The 12730-nt window shown below is 32.3% G+C and overlaps 3 protein-coding genes across 3 annotated transcripts; 1 reads left to right on the top strand and 2 right to left on the bottom strand.

Moving 5' to 3' along the window:
- The first annotated feature begins 236 nt into the window (after positions 1–236).
- Positions 237–5645, top strand: LOC110992008. The gene is made up of 5 exons (XM_022257632.2): positions 237–427; positions 887–1020; positions 1158–1313; positions 5112–5187; positions 5530–5645. The coding sequence occupies exons 1-5, from the start codon at positions 280–282 to the stop codon at positions 5643–5645; spliced, it is 630 nt and encodes a 209-aa protein (XP_022113324.1). The 5' UTR covers positions 237–279.
- A 93-nt stretch (positions 5646–5738) lies between these two features.
- On the bottom strand, positions 5739–8081 carry LOC110992007 (transcription factor 15). The gene is made up of 4 exons (XM_022257630.2): positions 7791–8081; positions 6631–6801; positions 6426–6558; positions 5739–6008 (listed from the first exon to the last, which is right to left on the bottom strand). The coding sequence occupies exons 1-4, from the start codon at positions 8029–8031 to the stop codon at positions 5891–5893; spliced, it is 663 nt and encodes a 220-aa protein (XP_022113322.2). The 5' UTR covers positions 8032–8081; the 3' UTR covers positions 5739–5890.
- A 762-nt stretch (positions 8082–8843) lies between these two features.
- LOC110992001 (tryptophan--tRNA ligase, cytoplasmic) lies at positions 8844–12651 on the bottom strand. Its single transcript, XM_022257617.2, has 9 exons — positions 12495–12651; positions 12146–12270; positions 11798–11866; positions 11568–11727; positions 11150–11332; positions 10684–10861; positions 10062–10268; positions 9451–9582; positions 8844–9134 (listed from the first exon to the last, which is right to left on the bottom strand). The coding sequence occupies exons 2-9, from the start codon at positions 12261–12263 to the stop codon at positions 8973–8975; spliced, it is 1209 nt and encodes a 402-aa protein (XP_022113309.2). The 5' UTR covers positions 12264–12270; positions 12495–12651; the 3' UTR covers positions 8844–8972.
- Positions 12652–12730: the final 79 nt, after the last annotated feature.

Here is a 12730-nt window from a genome sequence, read left to right on the forward strand (position 1 = left end):
GTCAACGGTGTGTGTCTTCGGTTGGTATAGGATCACCTACTTGCATATTAGAAAAATCAATTTGAGGCTCTGAGGCTGAGCCCTAAAAGGTTGTAGCGCTACTGGTAAATTATATGAAATAATATAATTATTCTGTAGACATATTTATAAACTTTTTTGTATCTTTCACGTGTTTCTTTAAAATTAAAAAAAATATCTTCAAGCAGAGGATTTGACAGTAAAATCTGTCATTTGGAGATTCATTTTCAAAATTAAAAGTTGAATTTATGAAAATTTAAAATGTGTGAAAATCTTGACCCGAGTCGCCTAAGATGCGAGCCGTGCCGTACAATAAATTTGGCGAAACACATAAAACAACCAAAACCCAACATGCAAGTGTATGAAAAATGTAGCCCTACGCAAAAATTCGACTGTCCCCGCGTGACAGGTTAGTGAAGTGTTCTTCCGGCTTTATCAGCAACGTGCACGAACATTGGTTGTAAGTCTTTTTTTCCAAAATTAACACACCTTCCATAAGCTAGTTTACAAGACTCCATCCTTGCTACGATGAGATTCTCTCCTTCAATGAATTCGTGAGACGCATGTAAAACGTAGTACAGAATTTAGCTCTGTTAATTTCTGTTGCCCTGGTAACTATTACAAAGTATGTAACAATTGTTACACAATCTCGAAACTAATTTGAAAAAATATTATTTTTATTACAATGAAAAATAAATATAGAATAAGAAAGAGTAGGAAAGGAAGGGAGAGAAGAACACTTTGAAAAAGTTTTTTTTTAACGAAGACGACCCGTTTTTTACTTTATAATTAGATAATTTCTTATAAAATAAAATAATAATAAATCATTTTTTTTAATAACCAAATAATAAAAAATGTTGTCTAATAGAACTCCCTCTGCATCCCACCTGTATAAAAGTTTGCACCAGGGAAGAATATCAAGCAAGAATATGTCCCGGGAAAGTGCAAGTACCGAAAATTGGCCCCGTTTATGCTCATGGAAAATTAATGTATGCGGTAAAAGTAAGTAAAGATCTTATTCTTTATGTTAACTTAGTACAAATAGACTATTGATTGGTGGAGGTAATGCGATGTCCACCTCCTATGAATTTCATCATCATTAGTAATTACTTAACCGGATTACTGAACTGCTTTTCTAGGCTGGTATCCTGGTAGGTGCAGTGTATTTTACGTATACGCAAGGAGTGTGGGGTACCCAACAAGACGTAACAGAGTGCATAAGTCGCTGGCAGGAATACATAAGAAGTATAAACACGAGACGTCCTCCCATCTTTGATATGTGTGGAAATGTTATTGTTAGTCCTTTTTATAGTATTATTTAGTTGTACTGTATTAGTTGAACTTGCCTCTCATTTATTGAATATGCTCCTCACCAACCCATATACTCCTAGTAGTTTTCGTTACATCATAAATTTGTGTACGTCGTCACTATGCGAATTAAATGACTAACGAAATGATTAAATAATAACAACTTAAATAAATAATAAATATCATATTATAATTTAATTATATTCATTATTCATTCGAAACAGGTAATTAATTGAATGTCATCATAATTTCTTACGTATGTTACAGGTCAAGTTATTATTTATTGATAAAAGAGTTTCTGGGACTCTGCCATTCTTCTTCTGCCATATTCACTATTTCATTTTGTATTCTATTTAAAATTCATTAATATCTCTTTAATTTTCATAAATATTTTCAATTGTTAAATAAAAATAATTGAGAGTAGAAAATTGAATGTTAGATCAACACATGTCAATATATAACCTTGTTATTGAATATTATAGAATGTCGCAATAGTCAGAAAATTTATTACTTATTTTTAAAATAATTTACTTATTTTAAAAGTATTAAATCAATATGTATATTTCGAGATTTAAAAAAATGCAAATTTAATGCAAAGTGCTTTAAAAAAACTTTGCTATTTACAATTGATCCGTTTGAAAATTTGGAAATAAATAATTGATTATGTTATTTGCCACTAGCTGGCGTATAAGTCGAGAAGCGTATATGAGACATATACTTACGACCATTCCGAATTATTATATTTAAATAGCGGAAACTACAATGCGGTTTACCGTCAGAAAAAAAATCCTTACAATATTAGTCGCTCCTAAAAGTTTTACTTAAAATGTAATAAAAAAACATATATTTCTGTACGAATTTAGATCATGAATTTTTCAGACAAGACAAAACAACTATGTACTATGTCAATGAACTATGATAATATTAATTATTAAATGCTTCTTTGAAACGAACGATGAGAGATCTCACCATTTATGTTTTTGCTCTGTAGGAGTTCTGTTATCCTAATACTCAACGTCCCAACATGACACAACACTTGCTAATCATCGTATTAGATGGAGAAAAATTTCATAGCGTTGAATGCGTCTTCATGGCGAATTGAATTTAATCGGTGAATGGGTGTAACGAATAGTGACTCACCTGTCTCGATCTCGACTCGCCAAGATCGCACTTCATGGGCGGGGTTTACTTTGTACGCTTCGCATGCCGTTATCCATTATTATAATCTCCTAGTAACTGAGAGTAGACTGCATACGCGGTTCATTCCGTTCTGTTGTTTCATTTATTTTTATCCTTGCATACATTCATACATATATACAGTGGCGTAGCTAGGGGGACAAGGGCCCTGGTGCATAGGGAAAGAATCGGGCCCTCCTCCTCCCCTCTTTCCGCGTAGTTTGAACTAATATTGGCCTTCAAAATTATTGATAAGAATAAGAATAGAAAACAGTAAGTGAACTTAGTAGGCTAAATCCATACGTCGTCTCTATTAGAATCTCCATGTGTTTAATAGAAGAAAAAGGGAATAAATAAACAACGACGCACATGACAATATAGAATATTTATTATACAGATGAGATTAATTAATGGAAAAAAACGATTTTTAACAGAATTTCCCGCCCAATTCACAATCTCTTGCGCGCTTTAATTTTTGCGAATTCGTCTATAATTTCACTCAAATCCAAGTTTGATGCCGTCTCATTTTCTATTGTAATTAACGATAAATGTCGGAGGCGATCTTGTCGAATGCTGTTTCTTATTTTTTATAATCTTCAGTTTACTGAAAGATCTATCTGCCGCGGAAGTAACAGGAATTGTATGAAACAGTAGCATCGCTTGTTTGTTGTAGTTCTTGCAAGACCAAGACCGAATTTGGGCAACACTAGTGATAACGTCACTAACCGTATAAAGAACAGTGAAATAACCGTGCCACACTGTAAAATTAAATGAATCGCTCTGTAGTCAATACTGTAACAACTAACACTGTAACCGTTGCTGCTGCGTACAGTATGAAAATTCAAATTCAAATTCAAAATTTATTTATTCATGTAGGTAACAATGTACACTTATGAACGTCAAAAAAAGGAAATATTAAATGAATTTAATTTTACATTTACTGCCAGTTCTCAAATCAAGGGCGTAGAACGGAAGAGAAGAACTGGCAATAAACTCTCCGCCACTCTTTTTAATCGCCAAGTTTTTTTTTTAAACAATGCTTGTAAGGAGCTGCAACCACTACACCATGTGACATATTGAGTAATAAAGAATAAAAAAATAAAAAAAGATTAAAAACAAAGATTTGTCCTCTATCAGCAGGAGGCATGGTGAAATAGGAGCACACACTTACGTACTCGTGAGAACAACACGCAAAGACGTAGTATAAACAACTAATATCACCGCAAACACGAATTCAAGTACGACCAGTCACCACAAGTAGCACCCGTTCACGAGTATGACGCATGGCCAGCCATTGGCCCCCTCGCCATATTTTAGGGAGAGAGACAACCCGACGCATGGACGCCGCCACAAGCAATGACATTTGAGTGAGCATGACGATCCTTGAAATGTGCACTTGGCTACACAAGAAAATAGTAATAATACTAATTATACTGAAATAATTTGATACCACATGAATCACGGTTTGTTCCCACTTTACATTTAAAAAAAGACGTAGATGTCGACGATCGCCCCATAGTCTGAAAATGCAGCCGAGAGATTCTGTCGCGTTACCTATTTATACTGAAGCAATTCATATCCAAGCACTATGATCGTTTAAGTATTCATTTATATTATAATAGCCCTTAGCAAGCAGTTTTACTTTAGTGTACGATTTAAATTTATTTATTGACAATATTTGTATCTCACTAGGGATTTTGTTGAAAAAACGTATTGCCTTGGAAAGAATTACTCGTTTTATGCAGCCTTGTGGTTGGTGCGCTAATTTTGTCTTTATTACGAGTACTATAATTATGGAAGCTACTATTCTTTTTAAAGATATCTATATTTTTCCGCACATACAAAATATTCTCATAAATGTATTGACTTGCCAAAGTTAAAATATTTAATTCCTTAAACTTATTTCGGACTGACTCCCGTGGGGACTGAACTGTAAACAATCCAGTGTAACTGTTAAAATCTCTGTTTGGACAGGAAAATTCTCTGTTCACTGTAAAATGAAGTGGGTACCCCGTTGTTTAAGCAGTTTACACTGCGATATTTACTGTTTCTTTTTTTCCGTGTAGTAGCTCATTGTTTTCAAAGCTGAGGTTTGAGGGCCCCCTGAGCTCCGGGGCCCTGGTGCACTGCACCACCTGGCCCTATGATAGCTACGCCACTGCATATATACCATTTTGTTTATATTTCTCGCTCTTTGTCCTCGTCGATTTACAGAAACTACGTAATTTGGTTTTAATGTTATACCCAAATGAAATAAAATACAGTAGCCGTTATTTATGGGTAAATAAACATTTAACATCATTATTTAAAACTTCTAGTTAAACGATTAGATTTTTTACTTGAGTGGCAGAAGGCATTCTTATTACTTATAAACATGTTAAATGATGATTCAATCAAGTAGATCAGTTACTAAGTAAATAGAATCCTGTCCTTGATGTGGGCAGGAAGTAACTTCCTTGATGTTGATAACTGCCTGGTTTAATTGGGTCGTATCATTGACAATGTTCAGGCATTGTGATAACAACACCATTTGATTCATCCTCGCCCTACACAGTAGACACAAATGGCAAATATATATAATATATACCTATCTTATTTATTTGTTCTAGAGGAAAGAGTCAACGGAAAGCTTATTGGCTCCGGCATATGCAATTTACAAATCAATCGTTACTACTTGTTTTTCAGGTACATAAGTTTCGTTTATGATTCATGAAGTAACCTCTTTTTCTAAAATACGTCAAAAAGAATCACGACAGGTCACGAATAAGTAATAAAATGATAATGATTTAAATATTTGATTAAAAAATATACATACATTGTAAATTCTGTATTGTAATACACAAATAAATATACAGTCAGTTTCATATTACATATGTAGGCAATTACTTAAAAAATATAAATATGTGTTTCTCCGTTTTCTCGTTATACGATGACCAAAGAAATGACCAAATTTAATTTTAGCGAACTTTACAATTGTAAACTTATCGGGATAAATTAATTTAAGTAAATGTTTTGTTTTTCTTACAGGCGTTGTTAAAGTACCACTTCTAGTAAAGTGTGCTTACTTGGATTACCTCAAAGCGATTGAGAAAATGAAAGACGAGGAAGCACGAGAACGTCAAATACGAAAAAAGAGTGGATAGCAAAACAAAACGTGTAAAATATTCGTGAAGTTCTGTAAAAAAACGCTTTGACTTTACCAAGTCAAAACTATGATGTAATTATATAAGCAGCGAATAAAAGTGTGTATACAATTGCAAATATCATTTTAATTAAGTTATATAGAAAAATATAAATGTTTGTTTATTTCAATGCGAGAAGTCAACAAAATAGGAATTCATTGATTCATCTAAATGGTTCTGTGGATTCGTAAAACGAGCAAATATTATTAGAATCTTGGTGACTTTCTTCTATCTGGACTATGCACCTCGTAGAAGACTGTACTTTCTTCAGAAGAACCACCGGCAAGCATATACTCCAAATGTCGTATATAGGAAATTGCTATTCTGAAATATTGATAAGGAAAAGGTTTAATTTTTTGGTACTAATCAAATATAAAAGCGGGTAGATGAAATAAAAAACATAACCATAACACCGACTAAAATGACCAAAAGAGGAGGATATCAATTCGTTGTGTACTTTTTGTTATTGTTCTAGCATAAATCGTATGGACTTAGACAATATTCTTTCTATTAAATATTTGCTCAAACGGCGAAAAATAAAACCTCGTGAGGGAACCGACCCAAAAAGTCAACGGCGTGTGTCAGGCACAGGACTGATCACCTATTTGCCTATTAGATTAACAAATGATCATGTAACATAAATCTAAGGCAACTGATTTATTTTAGTACTTGTAATTATATCACAAAATTGAAATGTTTAAACAATTTGAATAAAGTTTAATAGTTTTAGTAAAGTACTACCGTAAACTTTCGATTTTCGAGTATTTCTTCTTTGATGGTTTTGACACAGGAAGTTTGGACCGCAGCAAGTCAAAAGCGCGATTCATGTCTCTCATTCGGGTTCGCTCTCTATCGCAAGCTGTCTTCTTATATTCTAAAAGCATAAGTTACTTATAATAATCAAAGTAAACTCTTGTGTACAAGTATGTACTGAATATTGTATTACCCTTTTCTAGTTGTAAGGCTCTCTCTTTCCAATCCATAGTAGTATCCTGCTCATCCACAAACTTTACGTGGTCGTGTGAATCTTGAGAAAATTCTACTGATGATCTAGAGTTGTTGGACTCCTGAATAAGTCTTATATCCTGGTAATCGTCGTGCTCGAAATATCTCGGTTCTATATTTAAATATACACAGAATAAGAAAAAAGTGTGATTCCGTCCTATTTCGGATATTTAAATTATTTATAAGCGCTCTCGACGCAAGGCAAAGTATATTTTATTTGTCGCGTATCCTGACAGTTCACGCACTGAAGTAAAAATGTATCAGATATTTAATTTTTATATGTTTGTAATAAGTATATTTTCAGAATCGTTTATTTATATTATTCAACTTCTATTTCCTATAACTTATTGTATAATTTTGACTGAATAGCTATGCAACACATAAATTATTCGAAAGATAAAAGTTCCAAATAAGATACTTCGAATTTCATGACGTATAGCGCTATCTGACAGTCGTGAAACGCAAAAATACTATTTATCATACCAATAAGTAACAAATAGCTTATTTGGAACTTATCCGGACATTGTGAAACAGGCCCTAATTATTATATGTGGTGGTTGTCACATAAATAAAACGTTAGTCATTATTATAATATGCACGAAAATACTTGAAACCACATAAAACGTGATAATTTCCTTTTGGTTTAAATATATATATAGTGACACGTATTATTAAGATTGGCAGCTACCGTTGTAGTTAAACGGCTACCATAGGAGGAAAATATAACCACACTTTCATGGCCTTGCAGTAAATATTATGCAGTTTGGCCAGTTTTTGATAGGGTTTGGGATATTTAAGTCTATTTCACATAAAGGAAATATATATATATTAAAAAATTTAAAACACTCCGGAAGCACATGTGTAGGAATTTATTTAAACTTAAGTCTGATCCGTTGTTATTAAACGTGCACATTATATTAGTCTTAAATAAAATGTAATTTAAATGAATTGAAATTCGTCTTTTATATATATACCATTATTAAGGTATTTATAGTAACGGCTGGGTCATAGTCAATAGTAAAAAGAATTCGTCATCTAGAATTTCTCTGCATGATATTGGTAGGCGTTTTAATTTTGAATAAGAAATTAGGTAATACATACCATCCTGTGATTCAAATTCATGTGCCCGAACATGAGTGATTCTCCGAGGCTCTCCAAAGTTATCCAGAGGATATGCCCGGTGATGTATCGTCTTGTCATATTTCTTATGTGAGAATGTTTGCTCCTGCCTCGCGTCAGGCCGACCAATTTCTATGATAACTCTTTCGTCTGCTTTTTCCTCACTGTCTTTGCAGGTGTAATTTGCTTTAAGAGGTATCGGAGCCTCCTCGTAATTGTACATTCTGCGATCACTTAAAACCGTCCATCAGCCACTTGAAGGTGATTAGAACTGTGTCATACACTTTTCTCCTCTATTGTTATGTATATTCGATCAAAGTTGTATTGTGTACACAAGTGTTGTTCGGTTTTTAGTATTTTGTGTCGTTTGTCTCTTTCCTATTGTGTAGTGTTTGTTTTCATTTTATAATAACGTAGCCCACCCGCGATTTGAGTCAAAAATACCTAAATGTGTGATGATCAAAAATATAAATAGATTCAGTCTAGCTAACTAGTCAATTATTTCAATAGGTTTTATATTATTATATATGAATACTAAATAACAGAGTGTCTTTATATTTTTTTATTATTCCAAGCTTACATTGTTTTACAAATGTCATTCGAGAAATAAAAATTCAGTTGTTTGAAAGTAGCTCTTTATCAGCAAAATATAATTCATGTGCTAAGCACACCCTTAAATTACACACAAAATATGGTATAAATGTAAATTTAAATAACTCATAAATAAATAATGTCCCATTTAATGTTACTCAGAGCCTGCAATCAACACCATTTTGTTACTTACTTTTTTAAATAAAATATAGAAATGAGCACACATGTTATTATTTGAATATTTTAACAAAACAAAAATCTCAAATTTAACATTTCAAATTTTTAATAACGAATATCAAACAGAGAAAAATTCAATCGTTTATTCGGTGGTTTTGGCAAGTTTTCTACTCGCCCTATTACAAGCTCTAGTAACCATAACTTTTTTCCGAGGTCAATAATTAAACGACACATGGAATGGACTTATGGAATATTTAAATAACGCTGTACCAGCAAACGTTTAACGTTTATTGAAAGAAAATAAATTTATTTGTAAAAACTCTGTACATTTTAAGAGAGACATTTAATAAATATGTACTGTACATAAATGCATTGAAATAATGCCATTAATTGAGATCAAACGACAATCTTGCGTATTTCGAAGAATTTTCTCATGACGTCATCGGTGACTTGAGCACGTCTCGCTTGATAGTCCTGTATCAGAGGTGTGATGGTTTCTACGGCCAACTTTTTTAATTCCCCAGTAAGTAACTCGCCGGATTCGTATGATTTTTTGATCTGCAATTAAATATAAAATTTCGTTTAAATCACGTCCTCCTGCAGTTAAGTTATTCAAAACAAAAAAAAATTAATTATGGCTTCATTGTCTTAGCATCAGTTATATGACTGCTTTGTTATTTCTTCTAAGTTACATCATCGACTTAACATTGCTTTATCTGGCCATACAATTGCCATATAAATTCTACTGTTCCGTAATGACCTTTAGATCTAACAGACACAAAGAAATACAAATTCAATTTTAATATTCGTCAACCGAACTCGAGGGAGCGTAACGCCTTAACAAGACTACAAAGCCTTTACAAATTGTACTAACTTCAGCAAGTTTCTCATCATCTTCTAGGAAGAAGGTTAAGTATTTATACGAAATATCCACATCAGTGTTGCCACCCTTTTCCCGATGTTCTTCAACCGTCGCTTGTCCTCCAGAGAAAGCGTATTTGTTTATCTGTAATAATAATTATTTTAGTAATCTTATTATTTTCTAAAATATATGGCAGACATTTACTTTCACCCAAGTATATGTCGCAGCCAACGATCTTAACTTAACTAGCTGTCCATATTATATTCGGCCGTAGCGTTTGTTACAACATTAAACAGTAATTAATGCTTAGGCCATTCGCACGACCATATGACCGAAATATGTGACATAAGAAATTATTTAATATATATAGTTAAATGTTAGTGTTCTTCCCAACGGCGTTCCCCATCCAGGGGGGGGGTGGTCTTGACCCCCCCTGAGCTGGTTCCTGGCGCCAAAGCTTTATCTTGATTGAACGGCTAATTAAGCGTTTGCTACTTTTATATACATGTATTACATTTATCACCTGCAAGTGATCACAAATTTTTATATTACTATACTATTATTTTCTAAATGCTGTCTGTATAATATGCTGACTATTTTCCTAAATATATTCTTTAACTAACCTTGTTCTTAATCTGCTTTGGTGTGTCGTTAAGGAAAATTGAAGCATTGGGATCACTAGCTGACATCTTCTGCTGTGCACCTTGCAGTGCTGGAAGAAAGCTTGCATGAAGCAGAGCTGGTTTCGGCAGTTTCAGACGGGCTGCTACATCTCGAGTCATTCTGAAGTATGGGTCTTGGTCGATTGCACATGGGATAAGACATGGTACCTGTAAGATCCCGTGAGGTATTTTATAAACATGCTGTAGATAGCATTTAATACATTGAGTAGATATTATTTTACATAGAAGAAAACTATCGATAGAAGAAATGGGAATTATATATTGATTTTATTTAAAATATTTAGTTTAATATATGTTTGAGTTGTTTACTTTAACTTTAACAACAGTATCTGTTTTATGGCAACTATCAGCAAGGTCATTATTTTATATAAATATATTGTGAAGATTTTTAATACAATAAATTAAAAAAGCAACTAATTTCACATTGACAAATTTTTCCAATTTAGACTGATTAGTTGTCATTTTACTCTTGAAGTAGAAATTAATTTGAGCAAAAGTAATTAATATAATCTCAGCTAACAGGTGGTGTTAATCCAAAAATTAGGAGGGAGTTCATACTTACAACTTTATTTTCAAATATAAATGGCAGACTAGTCGAGAATGCTGGTGCTGCTTCTATCGAGGGAAATGTTATTTTACCGATAACATCCGAGTCTCCAAAGCCAAAGATACCTTTGACTTGATTAAAAGTGACACACTTTTGTACCCTTAACATATTCTGATAGAATGCTGGACACTGCCTGTAAAATATTAACTGTATATTAAAATACACAAATAATGTGCAGAAGCATCAGCCTTTTTTTGTTACTGGATGTTTTAAAAAACACGCACTATAAAACAAATTTACTAATTATCTAATTACTTTACACTTAGATTTACTAGCTAATATCTAAGACGTTTTGAACGTTACTTCAATTTTGTCAGTAAAAAAATCATTAATTTTAGTAAGTTTAGTAATTTTCATCGTTGAAATGAAGTATTAGTTATAAATCAAGAACACTTTTTTTTAATAGTAACCAAATACATACCCAATAAAGTCTAGATCATTAAAAATAAATGTATTAGATGGATTAAAACCAACTGCAATAATATCCTTAGCATTGTTAAAGGCCATTTGTCTTGCATCTTCTATTTTGATATCCTTCCACATAACCTTTTCATCATCAGTAAGCTGAATTATCAATGGAACATGAAACACATCTTGTAACCATCTAAAAGGAGACTTATTTTTATAACTATAGCTAACATGAGAGACGTATCTAAATGCCTAGATACGAACTTTCATGGATTACTTAGTCAAGCCAGATTCTAAAAATGCATCTTCAGATATAAAATTAAAATATCTGAACAAACACCTTATTCAGATATTTTTATGTAGAGCTCTGTATTGTTTTTTATTTCATATATTTTCATTGTTTAAAAATAATATATATGAAATGGACTCACTTGGTAAATATAAATGGTATTAAATGACCAATATGCATACTTTCAGAAGATGGGCCTCTCCCTGTATACAAATAAAATTTCTTGCCTGCTTCATGAAGGTTTAAAATAATATGGAAATCTCTGTGTGAAAAGAATATACCACGTCTTAAAAAGTGATGAGCTGAAACATTTGATAATGTGATAAAAATAATGATTATAGATATAGAAATTATAGATTCCTTAAAGAATACCTTTTTGTCCAGTTACTTTTTCAAACCGTTGAATAAGTTCTTCATCTATCTTCTGACTCCCAAATCTTTCTGAAAAGTATGGAAATACTAATTAATATAAAACACTTAGGAATTAACAAAATCATGCAGCATCAGTTTGTATATGAATTTAAATTGTATATTTTTAATGCACAGAATATTAGATAGTTCAATAGAGATGTTTGTTATAAACATTATTAATTTAATTATCTTCTAATAAATTAAATAAACACAAAAGTATAAACTTTTAAATGTGCGAACTAAAGAATGACATTAAAATATAAAAACATGGAGCCATTAATCCAGTGTTGAATCAAATAAGAAACATACTTATCAGTTTGTCATAGTCAATTCCAGTTTGGGATTTTCCAGCTACATTCCATGGGTCTACGAAATCATCATCCTCATTAACAGATAAATTACTAACTTGACCCTCCAACTCAGCCATGACTAACCTAAAAAAGGGTGCATGATATATAGATATGCAATAATAATTAAGCCATAAGCATGAGCATAAATAGCCAATGCGCTTGCATTAACTAAAACATAACTTATAATTTTAAAAGTAATTGATGGTCAAAAATGGCTCTTTCGTCAATAACATAGTGGTAAGTATCGGAGCCATAAAAAATAAATATTTTATAAGAATTGACGCCTATCCCATCTTATCGTTACTTACGTTTTAATGTAAATTCAGAAATTATGTACCACAGCCCAGCCCACGGTGTTATAAATTTAATTTAAACTTTTAAAGTTTGTGGTAAAACATATATTGATGTGATGATATCTATTATCTATCCATAAATCATAATCCAACTGTCAAGTGATTACTGAATTAGGTACTGATGATTGTTGGCGTAAAACTGTTGACGTTTAACATTTACGCTAATGTCCACTATCAGATACAAATCAAAT

This window comes from Pieris rapae, chromosome 1 (genome assembly GCF_905147795.1).
Source record: "Pieris rapae chromosome 1, ilPieRapa1.1, whole genome shotgun sequence".
In the NCBI taxonomy this organism is placed as follows: domain Eukaryota; kingdom Metazoa; phylum Arthropoda; class Insecta; order Lepidoptera; family Pieridae; genus Pieris; species Pieris rapae.